General features: G+C 49.5%; 1 protein-coding gene across 26 annotated transcripts in view; it reads left to right on the forward strand.

Annotated features, from left to right (window-relative positions):
* Nucleotides 1–14,022, forward strand: part of TOX2 (TOX high mobility group box family member 2) — a 248,945-nt gene that overhangs the window by 128,635 nt on the left and 106,288 nt on the right. For 2 of the 26 annotated variants that reach the window (XM_081557012.1, XM_081557024.1), the window contains exon 1: nucleotides 3,632–3,757. The exons of the other annotated variants lie outside the window; for them this stretch is intronic. In XM_081557012.1, coding sequence (XP_081413138.1) covers nucleotides 3,632–3,757 — 126 coding nt within the window. Of the gene's footprint in view, nucleotides 1–3,631; nucleotides 3,758–14,022 lie in introns of those variants that run through there. 26 annotated transcript variants of the gene reach the window in all.

Genomic DNA, 14,022 nt, shown 5'->3' on the forward strand with positions numbered 1-14,022 from the left:
TCTTGCATCTCCTTGGGATGCTACACAGGCAGCTTTTGTGGATTCCTAGTCCCAGGGTGGGCGGGGAGAGAAATGATGTGCTATTATTGAAGATTTCTTTCTGAGCCCTTCATGGAATTATTTTTATGAAGCCTTGGCTCGAAAATTTCCGCCATCTGAAAACAATGATTCTATGTTGCCAGTCAAGAGTGAGGCAGTGAGGAGCTGGCATGTGCTTGGCTAGGAGACTCAGATGGAAAGCAGAAGCTCGTACAGGTTCAGTTCTCAGTTGACTTGGGATGTGGGCCCTGACTCTCGGGAATGGGAAGATGGAAACTCAGGCAGCTCATTGCTTTCAGCCTCGGTTTCCTCATCGGTAAAATAGGAACCTAGGCTGGGCAGGTGTGAGGCTTCAATAAGATAATATAGGTAGAGTAGGACCTCAGCACAGGTGCCGGCTATTATTAACAGTGATGTTTATGGTCCACCTCTTTTGTACCAGGCACCAGACCAGACCCTTTCCATAGGAGACTGCTGCTTTGTACAGAGATCCTGTGGGAGATTCTCAACGCAGGCTCAGAGAAGGTTTAACTTTGTCCATGTCCTCTCAGCGAGTAAGGACCTGGGTCAGCATTCAGATCAGGCCATCTGACCCCCCCGACCCCCCCACCCCCCACCCCAGAGCCTGGCTTTTGTCCCTGTCCCCGTTCTGGGAACAGCTGATCATCAAGGAAAACAAGGCAGCCGGGATGAGCTGCCTGGAGGACCGGGAAGAGAGAAGCGTTAGAATAGAACCACCTTTTCCAAAAGGACTGCAGCCCTTTCACAGGAAGCTGAGTCATCTCTCTTTGTTTTGAACCATAACCATCGAAAATCTGAAAAATAAAAATAAAACTAAAGAAATGCTGAGTTTCATAATGTGCAGGGGCCCCTCCCTAGCTCTGCTGCGTGGGCAGCTGAGCAGAGGGTCTTTCGAGCTGGGACCCCGTCACCCTCCACTGCTGGGCCAAGTACTCAGCGCTGAATGAAGAGCCCTCCTTCTGGAATCTAGGTGCTGGGGTTCACCTAGCTGAGTTGCCGGTACCCAACCTGCCAGAGAGGCGCTCCTGCCCCACCCAGCACCTTCTGCCCCGCGGGGCTGGGACTATCAGGGTGAGTGAGTCACGTTGGGACGCTGCTCTGTCACTGTACGCTGAGGACAGCATGGTCACAACCCCAGCGTTCCTCCTTCCAAGACATCCAGAATCTTCTGTCCTCAGACTCAGCCTCCCTTCCCCCCAACACGTGGTGGAGTTCAGTGTTTGCTGGAGAATGTCCGGACTTCCTACACTGATCCCGTATCAGCCCCCTCTTAACATGCTTCCTCCCTTCTCTGTGCACCCAAACTTGGCCCCTCCTGCAAATCCCAGCCCGAATGACACCTGTTCTGTGAAGCCCTCACTTGGCCCATGACCCTGGGCCCTTAGTTGTGAGCACTGTCTTCCTTCCCCCATAATCTTTCACTACATGCACGAGCTAGGGTGTCTTTTTTTAAGTTTTTAAAAACATTTATTAATATTTATTTTGGCTGCCCTGGGTCTTAGTTGTGGCAGAGGGAACTTTTTTTAGTTGCGTGTGGGATCTAATTCCCTGACCAGGGATTGAACCAGGATCCCTGCTTTGGAGTGCAGAGTCTTAGCCACTGGGCCACCAGGGAAGCCCCTGGGATGTCTTTTTGATGACACAGACAGTGCCTTGCTCACACATTGCCCTGGCGTCTGGAACCCTGCCCTTCTTGATGTGGGACCTAGGCAGAGGGAACAGAACATGCTCGATGAGTGAATGAATGAATACATGATAACTGAAGAGTTTCTACCTGCACGCTCTCTGTGTGCCAGCCAGTTACACCTTTTACTTACCAGCGTCTCTGGTTTCTAGTGAGCGAGTTTAGCATTCAACAAACGTGAGCTTCTTTCCATAGCAGTGAATGCTGACCATTTCATAGGTGCCTAGTATCCACTGTCCAACAAATCTGTGATTTAACCAGTCCCCTCTCAGTGGATTTTATTTTTGTTTCCACATGCTCAAAAATAATGTTGCAATGAATTGCCTGACAGAGGCAGAAGCAGGACTTCTTTCTATTTGGAGCCTTTTCTTTTCTTTCTTTTTTGAAATTATTTTTGTTTATTTATTTTGGCCATGCTGTGCGGCATGTGGGATCTTAGTTCCCCAACCAGGGATCGAACCCGTGCCCCCTGAAGTGGAAGGATGGAGTTCTAACCTCTGGACTGCCGGGGAATTCTCTCTGAAGCCTTTTCTAATCCCCTCAATCCATCCTTCTACTGACGTGCTGGGCAGCGACTCCCATTATCATGTGGCAGTTGCTGTTGCCCAGGCCCTTCTCTCTGTCTCGTAGTTTATTATTGTGATAAGCAGGGTGATCCCCCAGGACCACTTAGTCCTGGATGCCCTCAGCTCTGTGATGCTTTCTCAGCAGCCTCTGATGGTTCTGTAATGTCCAAAAGATTAAAATTGGCTTCTTAGCACCCCACACAATATATGGTATTTAGTAGGTACTGTCATCCCCATTTAACAGATGAAGAAACTGAGGCTCAGGGAAGTTAACTGTTCCAGCAGGCAGAGTAGCAACTCAAACCCAGTTCTGTTTTATTCCAAGGTCCACCTTCTTCACCGAGCCCTAATTTAACTGCGTTTGTGTGAATGTCAGTGATGCTGCTGGGGAGCCATAGTACTTCAGGTCAGCACTGTCCCAGGCTTGATTCTGCCTTGTGTTGGGTGACCTTGGGCCTTGCTTGGCCTGCTGGTTTCAGAGGAGTGGGAAAGGAACCAGGGAGGCTCTTATGTTTTTGTTTTAAACTACAAATGTAGTACATGCTTGTGGAAAAGAAAAAAAAATGAAATAGAAAAAAAGCAGCAGCTGAAAATACCTCCTTCTCCTACTCCCCAGGGTAAGCACTATTAACAGTTTGGCATCTTTTACAGTGCGTATCCAAATACACACGCAATTATGGTTTTTATTAAAAGGGGATCATGTCCTTGACTTTCTCCCAACTGGTTCCAAGTCAGCACCTACACATCTTCCCCATTCCATCATATTCCATAGAATGGATGCACTTCAGTCGATTCAGCCTGACCCCGTTTTAGACATTCAGCCTGCCTCTAATTACAGAGCAGTCTCTGTAATGAGCAACATCAGTGGGCTTGCATGGTGCATGCAGGTACAGGTATTTCGGCAGAATGGATACTTGGAAGTCTAATTGCCAAATGAAACAGCATGCAAGTTTCACACGTTGACAGGTGCTGCCAAATTGTCTTCTGAAAGCCCTTGCAGTCCAGCACCCGCTCCCAGGGCAGTGGACATGAGTGGGGAAGGCTCTTAAGCCACAAATAATACGGAGCTGGGCTGCCTCCCCTTCCGCTCCCTGAAACCTAGCATGGAGACTGCTGCCAGGAGCTCCGAACGCACAGGCCCAAATTGGGATAGAAAATGGATTTTGATAAAAGAGGTTAAATAACAGGTTTTTCCATTTCACCTTATAGGAATGGGATGGGGGGTGGGGTGCCGGGCCTCCAGCCAATAGAGGACCAAGAGTTGTCAGGAGGGCTTATAAAGCTTGCTATTTCTGGCATTTTTTCTCTTTCTCTGCTGATTATGCAGCAGAATTGCACAGAGGCTGTCGCGGGCGCGTTCTCTCGCTGCCTGGGCTTCTGTGGAATGAGACTCGGGCTCCTTCTACTTACAAGACGCTGGTGCATTGCAGGTGTGTTTCAGCGGAAGGTAAGCAGTGGGAGCCCGCCGCCTCCTGGGGTGGAGGTGGTCAGGCTGGCGCTGCCAGGGTGAAGACAGACGATGTCTGGGTGGGTGCCGGCAGGGATGGACAGGTGTCTGTCACGTTGTAGAATGAAGATGCTTTCGAAGGTCCAGGAGGCCTGCAGTTGGCAGCTCCTTCTTAAAAAGGAATTCTGGCAGTGGCTGGTACCAACCCCTGGAGAGCAGGTGTTGGTGCCTAAATGCTCTGAGAGCATTTGTTCTTTCATCCATCCATCCATTTAGCATGCCCTGCAGTAGGCCTGGCCAGGTATGATGGGGGTATCTGGCTAACTCAGATTGAAACAAGGATGGAGCTGGCCCATGGTGTGGTCGGAGCCCAGAAGGTACCTGGGATGAAGGGTGGGAAGGGCCTTTCAAGGCAGGAGGAGTGAGGGGTAGCCGGAGATGTCACCAGGAACAAAGTTTGAGCTGCCTCTTCCATTGGATTTGGGAGTTTGCGGAATCAGTAAAAAGCCCTCCCCGGTTGTGGTGAGTGCCACCTTTTCCTTTTCTCCATTAACGATATTGAAACAGATAACCACTTGAAAGGACAGCAAAAAATGAGAAAGGACACGGTGACAGATCTCAGGGTGAACACACACACACATAACAGGTGACGGGGAATGTGAATGCAGAAACCCAGCGTCCGTGGCATTTTCCCCGCTGTCCCTGGGGAGATTGTCTTTGTGCTAGGAGTTGGCCGAGTTGGAGGTGGGGCTTGTTATGCTTGCCGGGGCTGCACCCCGCTGAGATGAGCGAGCAGGAGGCCTGACCTCTTCTGGCGCTCTGATTCATCACAGTCACTGTCGGTGTTGCAAATCCAGCTGTGAGCATGTACGTCCCAGAAATGGAAGGCCTGCCACACTCTCAGGCCTTCTTTCCCCGGGCTCGGAATATCCCAGGTCAACTGAGACCAAGAAGTGTGTGATCTCTACTTTCTGGACACTGGGTCTCAAAGCAGGCAGTCACAGGCTTTTTGCTTAGAAGGCTTTGGAGCCAGCCAGCCATGGAGGAAGTAGCTGTTGAGTGCCCACTGTGTGTCGGGGCAGATTAGGTACCGGTTGCAAATGTCAGCTCTGCCTCAAATACAGTCTGTGATGCTGGGCAAGCTTCTTGAGCCTTGCAAGTCTCAGTCTCCTCATCCATAAAATGGGAACAATGATACCTACTTTTCTGTGTTGTGATGATTGTCTGTGTGTGAGCATAGGTGTGTATGACCCAGGGAGCTCTCCCCTTGCACTTGTAGCCCGAGGCTCTGTGTTCTGGTTCTCTTCTTAGGGAGCTCGAATGCAGGGCCACAGTCTGTTTTTTGTGGCCCTGGCTGATACAAATTTCTCTATGTCTCTGATCACACCCATGAGCTCTTGACAGGGAGAGGAGTAAATTACAGGGGTTTAGTGGCTGTCTTGACACAGAACTGACTCTTATTTTTAACACTTCCTGAAGGCTTACTGAATACCAGTCACCAGCATTGTATAATACAATTGGGATCTCAAGACAATAGCCCCCTTAGTAAACCAGTGTTTGCTGAGAACCCTGAGTCAGGGAGGAAGACCTAGGGAGGGAGGGAGGAGTGGTCTTGGAGGGGAGGGTGTGGCTGGAATATCACCACCCCCACACACCGCCTGAACCAGGAGAACAGGAGCTGCACCCAGGTAAGACTTGGCTGTGAGCTCCCTGCTTGCTGTGCGATCTTTGGCAGGTTACCTTACCTCTCTGAGCCAGAGTTTCTCTCCTACAAAGTGATGGATTGTTAGGAGGATTAAACAAACACTTCGTTGGTGCTCAGTAAATAAAAATACTCATTCCTCCTGAGGAAGGCATGCTGCAAAGCCTTTTGACAGGTGTGGCACACAACAGGCATCACTCGATGTTTGCGGAAAGAACAAAGGTGCCCCGGAGAGTGGGAAACCAGAGTTGCTTCTGTGTAGCCTGCTAAGTAATTGCTTTGCAATCTGGGGCAAGTTCTCCACCTTTTTTGGTCCCTGATTCCTTCAGAGAAATAATTTAGCCTGGTCCCAGAAACTTCAGATGCTTTATTCCGTGTTGGAAATCAGAGTTGTGTGGGGACCCTCCAGAAGAGGATGAACTGCGTGTTTGAAGTTAATTTCCTTCTCATGATTAGTGGCACCCGCAACGCCTCCTCATGCAGCCACAAACCAGTAATTAATGAAATTAGGAGCAGAGACAGGGATGTGGGATTTCCCGAGGGGCCGCCGCTGTGGCACGCCCTGTGATCGTCTTGGGGGCCTGAGGGCTATCCAGGAGTCATGGTCTCTGTCCAGCCAGGGGGCCTGGCAGGTGTTCCCACGTGTGGAACAATGACAAACAAAGTCCTGAACTATCATAGATGGGATTGGATTCCCTAGCTTCTCCCAGACCCTGAGGTGCGGTTTTCCAGGGAGGGTGTGAGGGTCCCCCACCACTGAGTGTCTGTCGAGATGGGCATTGGAATGGGCATAGGTGAGCCTGGATGGGCAAACTTTGCTCTCATGATTTCTGACTCTGAGACTTCAGGCAACATTCTCACCTTCTGCGGGTCTTACAACTGAGGCGTGGGAACCGCCACCCACTAAGGATGGGGAAATAGTGTGGAGAAGCAGTCTTGATTTGCACATCCTCAGAGCCACCAGAAGGTTCATTTGAAGGAGAGAGTGGCTCTGAACGATCCTTATCTTGACGCATGTGCGTCCATCTCCAGACATGCCCTCTCCCATCACCGCATCCTGGTAAACCTCAAGGCCTTCCAGTCCTTGGCTTAAGTCATCTCTGACCCCTCTCTCTGTCTTACTCCCTGATGACTGCACCTCTAGGCTACAGCCAGTCTCCCTGCTTCTCTATCACCTGTGCTTGGACGACACAGGAGCCTCTACCCAGGACTCCCTGGCTGCGCCTTCCCTCTTAGAGTCTGCTCTGTTCACAGACCCCCCAGTGTGATCTCCGTGAACAGCTCCTCTGCTTGAAGCCTTGGTCACTTGGAGCCGCTGGATCTGTTCTGAAATCTTTCATATGCCTGCTAGTGGGGCTGGGGCCCCTGTTGGATTTCAGGCTTTGCAGTCAGAGCTGGCTTCTGCCTTCTCCCTCCCAGGCAGAATCACTGCCCTCCTGCTTCCTAAAGCCCCTCCCCACTAACCAAACAATCATGCTTCTTGGTTTTGTGCACCCAGGCTCTTTTGGCCAGAATATGCTTCCTTTACCCCTCGAACTCCTGCCTATTCTTTTTTTTTATGGTTAAATTGGCTCAGACGGTTAAAGCCACTTGCATTGCTGCAGACCTGGGTTGGATCTCTAGGTTGTGAAGATCCCCTGGAGAAGTGAATGGCTAACCACTCCAGTATTCTTGCCTGGAGAAATGGACAGAGGAGCCTGAAGGGCTACAGTCCATAGGGTTGCAAAGAGTCAGACATGACTGAGTGACTAACTCACTTTAAAATTAAGTCATTATTTTTGGTTGTGCTAGGTCTTCATTGCTGTGTGCTTGCTTTCTCTAGTTGTGGGGAGTGGGGGCTGCTCTTCATTGCAGTGTGTGGGCTTCTCCTTGCGGTGGCTTCTCTTGTTGCAGAGCAGTGGCTCTGGGTGTGCAGGCTTCAGTAGTTGTGTTGCATGGGCTTCAGTGCTTCTTGGCATGTGGGATCTTCCCAGACCAGGAATTAAACCCGTGTCCCCTGTATTGGCAGGTGGATTCTTAACCACTGGACCACCAGGCAAGTCCCTCCTTGCCTTTTCCTGCAAATAGTGTTGTGGTATCACTGCTCCCTAGAAACATTCTCTGATTGCCACCTCATCCCACCCTCAACAGTCTGAACCAGAGGCCCCTCTCATGTGCCCACTGTATCACAGTCCTTCCCATCAGTGCTATGACGGTCGGAGGGGATTGAAGGCATGTATGATGTACCTAGACGCACATTAAAGAACAGAGACATTACTTTGCCAACAAAGGTCCCTCTAGCCAAAGCTATGGTTTTTCCAGTAGTCATGTATGGATGTGAGAGTTGGACCATAAAGAAAACTGAGCGCTGAAGAATTGATGCTTTGAACTGTGGTGTTGGAGAAGACTCTTAAGAGTCCCTTGGGCTGCAAGGAGATCCAACCAGTCCATCCTAAAGGAAATCAGTCCTGAATATTCATTGGAAGGACTGATGTTGAAGCTGAAACTCCAATACTTTGGCCACCTGATACAAAGAACGGACTCATTGGACAAGACCCTGATGCTGGGGAAAAGTGAAGACAGGAGGAGAAGGGGATGACAGAGGATGAGGTGGTTGGATGGCATCACCGACTTGATGGACATGAGTTTGCAAGCCTCAGGAGTTGGCGATGGACAGGGAAGCCTGGTGTGCTGCAATCCATGGAATCTCAAAGAGTCAGACACGACTGAGCGACTAAACTGAACTGATGATGTACCTTGATTCTCATGCCTTCTAGAAGTCTGGATAGCACAGACTATCTGCTTGGTAAATGATAGTGAATGCAGAGAGCCCCTTGCTAATTAACAGCCTTCTGACCTAGACCGACTGGATCAGAATCCTCAGCCTGTGGTTTGACTTGGCTGTGTGACCTCAGACTAGCCACCTAACCTCTCTGAGCTTAGAGGGTCAAGAGGTTGACAGGATGATACCTATAACAAATTCCTACTTCTTTCCCATTTACTGAACAGGAAATGTCCCCAAAGATACTTGGAATATTTAAATGGCTCCTCCCTGTTGCTCTGAGCAGAGCAAACCCGAAGAGGGGCTGGGCCCCGCAGCCCCTGGCCCCGTGCACAGAGGAGCCCTGCCTTAAACCCCAAACAGGAGCAAAAATAGCAGCCATCAGGGCGACCTGAGATGCAGAAGCCACAGGAAGAAGCCGCAGGCCGAGCGGATGTCAGCTGCTGCGGGGCCCCTCTGAAGTTCCTCGGATGTGCCGAGCTGTGTGTGCAGCCCTCACGCCTGCCCTCGCCCGCTCCTCCAACCACAGCATCAGATAAGGCAGGCGGAAAAAGTGCTGCCTTCCTCTCTCCGGGGAGGGGTAATCTCAGTGCCATCTGGGGGCACACTCTCTCCCCTGTTAACCTCTCTGGCCTCCCCTCCTTTCCCCCTCACTAGCTCTGCCCACCTTAGTGGTCTCTACTGGCACACTCCTACCCTTGGATCTTTGCCCAGCCTCTCCCCAGCATACCTGCCCAGCTGGCTCAGCTCACTCACCTCTTTCCAGTCTTTGCTCAACTGTCACTTTCTCAGGGAGGCCCACCTTGACTACTCTGTTCAAACTCTCACCACTCCCGATTCATCTCACTTGCCCCACCGTTTCTTCTTCTCATATAGGTTTAGAACCGTCTAACATACTAAGTAGATGACTGACTACATTTATCATTTTTCTATTTTAAATCCCCGCCCCCAGTGGATTCTGAGGCCTTTGGGGGCCAGGACCATATCTACAGTGGATGCGGGGAGCTCTGGGCTTGTAAGGAGGGTTGATGCTCCTGGGCCTGCCTGAGGGGACACACATCTTGCAGGCACCCAATTCCTGTTGCACCTGGTCTTTTAAAAAATATTTATTTATTTTATTTATTTTTGGCTGTGTTAGTTGCCCCGAGGCATGTGGGACCTCAGCTCCCCGACCAGGGATCGAACCCGTGCCCCCTGCATTGGAAGGTGGATTCTTAACCACTGGACCGCCAGGCAAGTCTGCACCTGGTCTTGACCAGATCCCAATGCCACCCACATTCCCTGTAATGCTAAACAGTCTGCTTGGCATTTCAGCAGCCTGGCAGATCCATGTATACCTGTGGAAGAATATCAGATCTGGGCTCAAATCCCAACTCAGTCACCTAATAGCTGTGAGACCTTGGGCAGTTTCCTTTACCTTCCTGAGCCTCAGTTTCCTCATCTGTAAGATGGGCATACAGTGGGATGGTGTCCCAAGGGCCTAGCACATGTGCGCCCAGTGCTCGAGTCAACTCTAAACTGCCTTATTTGAAATCCAGAAGGCTCTGAAACCAGCAGTTATTTTGTAAATATGCTGTGAACTCATTCGGCTCCCAAGTCTGATCTAAACTGACAGACATAATCTCTACCTAGCCCTCTAGAGAGTCACTGTAGAAATCTGAATGTGTCTTAACTCGGACTCCACAGAGGCTACTACCTAATTTGTGGAATTATCACTTCCTCTCTTTTCTGAAATCCAAACAAATTCTGAATTCTGAAACTCTGTGGGTCCTGGCTAAGGGCTGTGGACCTGGGCGTGTGAATTGCCGCTTGAAGACCCTCTTGGGGTCTCGGAGGCCCCATGGGGCCTTTGACAGCCACAATAAAGCTAGAAACCTCTAGTTTCCTCTTGGTTTCTTGGCAGCCAGTGTCTTTTTAGTTACCTGGGGTTAAATTGAGTTTTGTTGGCTGAGGGGCAGAGGTTAAGGCTTGGGCAGGGTAAGCTCCGGAGTTCAAGCATTTTGGGTTTGAATTTAAATGGGGAAATTTTTTTTTCTTATGAATCATCAGAAAAAGAAATCAGAAGGAAGTGTGTGACCAAGGAGAGGAAATTAGGGTTTGCAAAACTGTGTGAGTCACCCCTTTTCTGACTCCTGGGTGATCCCTTGCTCTTGGCAGGTTTCATTCATCTTTGAGACTCTTAGTTCTGAATTTTGGAAAATACACTGGAGATTGTCGTGGTTTTATGCTGACTTCAACCCTGCTTCCCTTTCTAACCATCAATATAAATTTCTATTTTTGAATCACTGCCATGTTCTTTTACTTATTATTTCTTTAGCAAGTGTTTCTACCCTGCTTAGAGTCCTGCTTCCAGCTCTGGTCCTGGATCATCACAGAAGCTTCTGCCTGGCTCCCAAGACAGGCTCCAGTCTTATCTCCCCCAATCCATTTTCCACCCAAGGCCAGAGGCCAGTTTCTAAAATGCAGCTCATTCTATGACAAATGCCATTGGTAATTTGATAGGGATTGCACTGAATCTATAGATTGCTTTGGGTAGTATAGTCATTTTCACAATATTGATTCTTCCAATCCCAGAACATGGTGTATCTCTCCATCTGTTTGCGTCGTCTTTGATTTCTTTCATCAGTATCTTACAGTTTTCTGTGTGCAGGTCTTTTGCCTCCTTAGGTAAGTTTATTCTTTTTGTTGCAATGGTAAATGGGATTGTTTCCTTAATTTCTGTTTCTGATCTTTTGTTGTCCATGTATAGGAATGCAAGAGATTTCTATGTATTAATATTGTATCCTACAACTTTATTGAATTCATTGATTAGCTCTAGCAGTTTTCTGGTGGCATCTTTAGGATTTTCAATGTATAGTACCGTGTCATCTGCAAGCAATGACAGTCTTACCTCTTTTCCAATTTGGATTCCTTTTATTTCTTTTTCTTCTCTGATTGCTGTGGCTTGGACTTCCAAAACTACAGGGAACTCTATTTACTGCACCGTGGTGTCCTAAATGGGAGGGAAATCCAAAAAAGAGGGCATATATGTATATGTAGAGCTGATTCATTTTGCTCTGCAGCAGACGCTAACACGGCTACCCTGGTGGTTCAGTGGTGAAGAACCCGCCTGCAATGCAGGAGATTCAGGTTCAATCCCTGGGTTGGGAAGATCCCCAGAGAAAGAAATGGCAACCCACTCCAGTATTCTTGCCTGGGAAATCCTGTGGACAGAAGGAGCCTGGCAGGCTACAGTCCATGGTGTCACAGAGAGTCGGACATAACTTAGCGATGAAACAACAAGCTAACACAATATTGTAAAGCAACTATACTGCAATAAAAATTAATTAGTAAAAAAATAAAATGTAGCTCACAATCTGGACTTAGATCTCCACTTCCCCCCGCCCCACCCTATGTAGCCCTGAAAAGCCTCATCGGGTCCTATTTGCCTGAGCAGCTCAGCTCTCACTGCCTCTCCTAAGTGGGTCCTCCTCCCCTGCCCTCTGGCCTTGGCAAATGCTGTTCCCACCACCCTCTCCCACCTGGTGGTTTCTCCCTTGTCTGACTAATTCTGCTCAGCCTGCAGGTAGGTGGGCTTAGCAACCACCTCCTCCGAGAAGTCTCTCGGCTCCCGTGAACGCTGGTTCCCGGTGCACTTATCACCATTTACAATGGCTGGTCCTTCCTCTTCACTACACCGGATGCTCAGAAGGACAAAGACTGTGGCCTGTCCATCACTGGTACCATCCCCGGCATGGAGAACAGAAGCTGCTTCCAGGAAGACTCGGTGGACTTGAGACAAATGGGCAGTGTGGTGAGGGGGTGACTCTTGAGCCCGCGGCAGGGGTCTCGGGCACTCATCTACCGTACTTCCCGCTGGTTATCTGCCTGGGGGTGGCTGCTGTGTTCCTTTCCAGTAGGCTGGAAGCTGCTTTCCGCGGCAGCAGCGTAGGAAGTATCCCAGTTTCATTACAGTAGGTGTGTTTCATGTACATTTCTCCCATGTTCACAGAATCAGGTGCACAGTTTTTCCCTACGTACTTGTCTCTTGCTAGATTGCCTCCTGTGTGACGTTCCTGTTTGTGTCCTGTGTCTTTTTGTCTGTCGGCACCATGCTGTCTCTTTAATTTGACTACGCCGTTTCTGCATCGTATATATTAACTGTCTCATAGTTGGTGCTGATATTTTCTTAGTCTGATGTCCTTTTCATTTTGGTTTTATTATGCTTCCCTCTACAGAAGATATGAATGCGTATATATTTGAATCTGTCAATCTCCCTCCCTCCGTGATTGCTTCGAGGACTGGGGAAGTTATCCCGCCGCCAGGGATCTGATAAGCATTCTGTCTGTTTTCTGATATTTCCCTGTAACGTGACTTTTTATACTTAACTCTAGAATCTGTTCTCAGGACATGTTGGTGGATGGCTTGTGATGGGTATCTAGTCCAGTGTTCCTAAGTGGGAACAGGATAACGCTCATTCTGTTCATGAAATAATTGGTCTTTGTCTCTTTGTTTCCAAAAGGAGAGGCAAAGTAGAGTGGCTGTTATGGGCAGGAGGTAGCAGAGTTAAGATTCTGATTTTGTCACTTTGTAGCCGTGTAACCTTGAGCACTCTGCTTACATGGGGCTTTTCTCCTCTGTAAAAAAGGGGTCCTAGCATCTCCCTTACAGGCTCAGGCTCCTTGCAAAGACTGTCTGAAATATCCTAGGTAAAGCACTCCCCGCGGTGCCTAGCATAGAGTAAGTGCCCTCAGTAACCGTAATGTGTTTCCATACAGACTTGGGTCTGATTGTGCACCTTCTCTTCTGTTTCACACACACACACACACACACACACACACACACACACACACACACACGGTGTTCTCACCCTCCCAGCTGCCTCATGTCCCAGCTCTGACCCCTGTGGCTCCTCTACCTGGCAGGTGTGTATCAGCTGTCTCACCTGGCCTATCTCTACCTGTGTCTACCTCATCACTCCAGCTGTCATCAGTGCTGCCTCTGGACCCAAAGCTTCCCTGGGGATCGTTTCTGTGTGTCCCCGGTACCCTCAGAGCCTAGCAATGGCCAGTACATCATAGATTCTCAGGTTGAGGGTTGGGGAATTCGCACATGCTGATACCACCTTGGATTTTGAGGGTAAAATGACTTTGTCATCTTCTGGGAACATAGGGTCAGAGACCCTAGGAATGTGGTGATTGCAACTGTTGGCATGCTGTTGCCAGTCACTGGGGGCCATCTACCAGCCTCAGTTTTCCCAAGGGGATAATGAGAAGGTCTGAGAGCCTGTCAGCCCTGAGGTTCTATAATTTATCTCCTACTGAGTGGCCTGATAGTGGAGATGAATTTGAAGAACTCATTGGCATGTGCTCTGCCTTGGAATGGGGTTTGTGTTCCCTCCCTGAATCTGGGGAGAAAAGCCCCGTTAAGACAGAGATTCTAACTGCTTCTAACTGCCTTCCTGACTTCTGTGTTGCAAGGTCCCCAGGGAGAGTCCAGAACTGGGGCAGAGGGGTTCCACAGTCAAGAACAGAGGGTGCCCCTCAGCCTAGGCAAGTGGCAGGAGCGACAGAAGGATCTAGCCTCTCTTGGGCACCTCAGTGTGCCCACACACTGCCAGGCAGCACACATAGTCCTGCCAGTCCCATTCCCATTTTACAGTGGAGACATACAAGACTCAGAGAACTGAGGTCCCTGTCCTAGCCACACAGCAACTAAGTGCAGAGCCTGGGCTTCCAAAACCGCCCTGCTCCAGTGTCCTCCTGGCTCCCAAGTCTGAAGGCTGATTTTCATACGCTAAAATATACAGCAGCAGTGTTTACA

The sequence above is a fragment of the Giraffa tippelskirchi genome, chromosome 13 (genome assembly GCF_054371585.1).
Source record: "Giraffa tippelskirchi isolate mGirTip1 chromosome 13, T2T-mGirTip1v1.2.pri, whole genome shotgun sequence".
Classification (NCBI taxonomy): Eukaryota; Metazoa; Chordata; class Mammalia; order Artiodactyla; family Giraffidae; genus Giraffa; species Giraffa tippelskirchi.